Source organism: Nelumbo nucifera, chromosome 1, assembly GCF_055504915.1.
Source record: "Nelumbo nucifera cultivar China Antique chromosome 1, China Antique-T2T, whole genome shotgun sequence".
Taxonomy (NCBI): Eukaryota; Viridiplantae; Streptophyta; class Magnoliopsida; order Proteales; family Nelumbonaceae; genus Nelumbo; species Nelumbo nucifera.
The window spans coordinates 111647718-111650295 of NC_142649.1; the positions used below are offsets into that span (position 1 = coordinate 111647718).

The window sequence follows — 2578 nt, forward strand, 5'->3', positions numbered from 1 at the left end:
GGAGAGCTAAAAGTGCAGAGATGGCCAAACAAAGGACCATGATGGATTATGCCAAACCAACCCTCACCGGGGCAGCCTTGAGCATTGTGAGACCAGCAATAGCTGCCAACAACTTCGAAATCAAACCAGCAATCATTCAGATGATTCAGAATACGGTTCAATTCTATGGCTTGGCTCATGAAGATCCGAACACTCACATCGCCAACTTCTTGGAAATATGTGACACATTCAAGCACAATGGGGTTAGTGATGATGGGGTGAGGCTCAGATTGTTTCCATTCTCATTGAAGGACAAGGCTAAGACTTGGCTGAACTCTCTACCAGCTGGATCAATCTCTACTTGGGATGAAATGGCCAGTCGTTTCCTATCCAAGTATCTCCCTCCGTCCAAGAAAGCCAAGATGAGGAATGCTATCACCACCTTCTCTCAATAGGACGGGGAATCATTGTATGAGCCATGGGAGCATTACAAAGAATTACTAAGGAAGGTCCCTCATCATGGACTTCCCGTATGGCTAGAAGTTCAGACATTTTATAATGGGTTGACCAAGGAAAATAAGACTATTATGGATGTTGCAGCTGGGGAATCCATTAATAACAAGACCCCTGAAATTGCCCATGCTCTCATTGAGGAGATGGCTGCAAACAACTATCAGTGGCATTCCGAGAGAGCCCAAGTTAGGAGACAGCCCGGACTTCATAATGTAGACACCTATACAGCACTATCTGCACAAATCGGTGCCCTCAACAAGAAGATAGATGAAATGCAGTTGGCAGCCATGCTTGTTCAGATTGTAGCCTATGAATGGTGTGGGGGAGGTCATATCAGCACCGAATGTCAAGTTGGAAATCAGTTCATGCAGTCCCCCGAGCAAGTAGATTTTGTTGGTAATTTGCAAAGGCAACAAGGCAATCAGTACCCTCGTGCATTTAACCCCGGATGGAGGAATCACCCCAATCTGTTTTGGCAAAATCAAAATGCAGTGAAACCATTCCCTCAAAATTTCACTCATCCGGAAAAGAAATTGAATCTAGAGGAGCTGATGACCAAGTTCATATCAAGTGCGGAAATGAGATTTCAGAACCAAGAAGCATTGATCAAGAACTTGGAGACTCAAGTGGGACAGTTGGCATAGATGATATCTTCTAGAGTACAAGGCACCTTACCCAGCAATACCAAAGCAAATCCAAGAGAATAGGTGCAGGCCATTACCTTGAGGAGTGGTAAGGAGCTGCAAGAGGTGGAGAAGAAAGCAAGGGAAGAAGGCAAGGTGAGTGCAACACTAGAAACCGAAAAGAAGGAGGAAGAGCAATCTGATTCAAAGAAAGAGAAAAGTCAACAGCCGCAAGTACCATTTCTGAATAGGCTACAGCAACACAAATTGGAAAATGAATTCGGTAAGTTTCTTGAAATTTTTAAGAGCTTACATATTAACATTCCTTTTGTAGATGCTTTAGCCCAGATGCCGCATTATGCAAAGTTCCTAAAAGAATATTGGTGAACAAAAAGAAACTGGGAGATGTGGCTACAGTTGCCCTGAATGAAGAATGCTCAGCAATCCTCCTCAACAAGCTGCCTCAGAAACTGAAAGATCCAGGGAATTTCACTATTCCTTGCACTATAGGCAGTTTGAAAATTAACAAGGCATTGTGTGATTTAGGAGCTAGTATAAATCTGATGCCCTATTGGGTTTTTAAGAAATTAGGGTTGGGTGAACCCTAACCCACTAGAGTTGCATTGCAATTAGCTGATAGGTCCATCAAGCATCCTAAGGGAATCATAGAAGATGTACTTGTTAAAGTTGACAAATTCATTTTTCTTGTGGATTTCATAGTTTTAGACATGCAAGAGGACGTTGATGTCCCACTTATCCTAGGGCGACCCTTCCTAGCTACAGGAAAGACAATGATTGATGTCCAACAAGGGCAACTCAGCCTTAGGATTCAAGAAGAGGAAGTAATTTTTAAAATGCCTGATGCTATGAAACATGCACCTTCTAGTGATGATTCCTGTTATATGATTGATGTCATTGATTATGCGGTTGGTGGTTGTTTTCAGGTTAACAGGTCGGTTGATCCCCTTAAGCTATGCATACAAGATGGAGAAGCCATAATGGGAGAAAATGAAGGGATTCAAAGCATGGCAGCATACCTGAATGCCAATCCGCAGTTTCAAGGGAAAGGGTTCCTAAAGTTGGAGAGCTTGGACAGCCCTCGATGCCAGAAAGCAAGCCTTCAATCGAAGAGCCGCCCACCCTTAAGCTGAAGCAACTCCCACCGCATTTGGAGTATGCTTTCTTAGAAGCACCTTCAGCCCTACCAGTGATCATATCAGCAGCCTTGTCCCATTTGCAAAAGGAAAAACTGTTACGGGTGCTAAGGGAACATAAGACAGCTCTAGCTTGGAAGATAGCAGAAATCAAGGGCATCAACCCGTCCATATGCACTCACAAAATTCTAATGGAAGATGGAAGCAAGCCCTTGGTTCAGCCCCAAAGACGCCTGAACCCAAACATGAAGGATGTGGTGAAGGCAGAAGTAATCAAGTTGTTAGATGCAGGCATTATCTATCCGATCT

General features: G+C 43.6%; 1 protein-coding gene across 1 annotated transcript; it reads left to right on the forward strand.

The window, feature by feature from the left end:
• The first annotated feature begins 566 nt into the window (after positions 1-566).
• Positions 567-2266, forward strand: LOC148803702 (uncharacterized). The gene is made up of 3 exons (XM_088897199.1): positions 567-1126; positions 1450-1667; positions 1836-2266. The coding sequence occupies exons 1-3, from the start codon at positions 567-569 to the stop codon at positions 2264-2266; spliced, it is 1209 nt and encodes a 402-aa protein (XP_088753325.1).
• Positions 2267-2578: the final 312 nt, after the last annotated feature.

Excerpts from the sequence above, each read along its gene's own strand:
- LOC148803702 (XM_088897199.1), top strand. The coding sequence starts at position 567 with ATGGATGTTGCAGCTGGGGAATCCATTAATAACAAGACCCCTGAAATT. Across the intron at positions 1,127-1,449 it reads TTGGAGACTCAAGTGGGACA|ATGCTTTAGCCCAGATGCCG; the intron begins GTTGGCATAGAT and ends TTCCTTTTGTAG. Across the intron at positions 1,668-1,835 it reads ATTGTGTGATTTAGGAGCTA|TTTTAGACATGCAAGAGGAC; the intron begins GTATAAATCTGA and ends TGGATTTCATAG.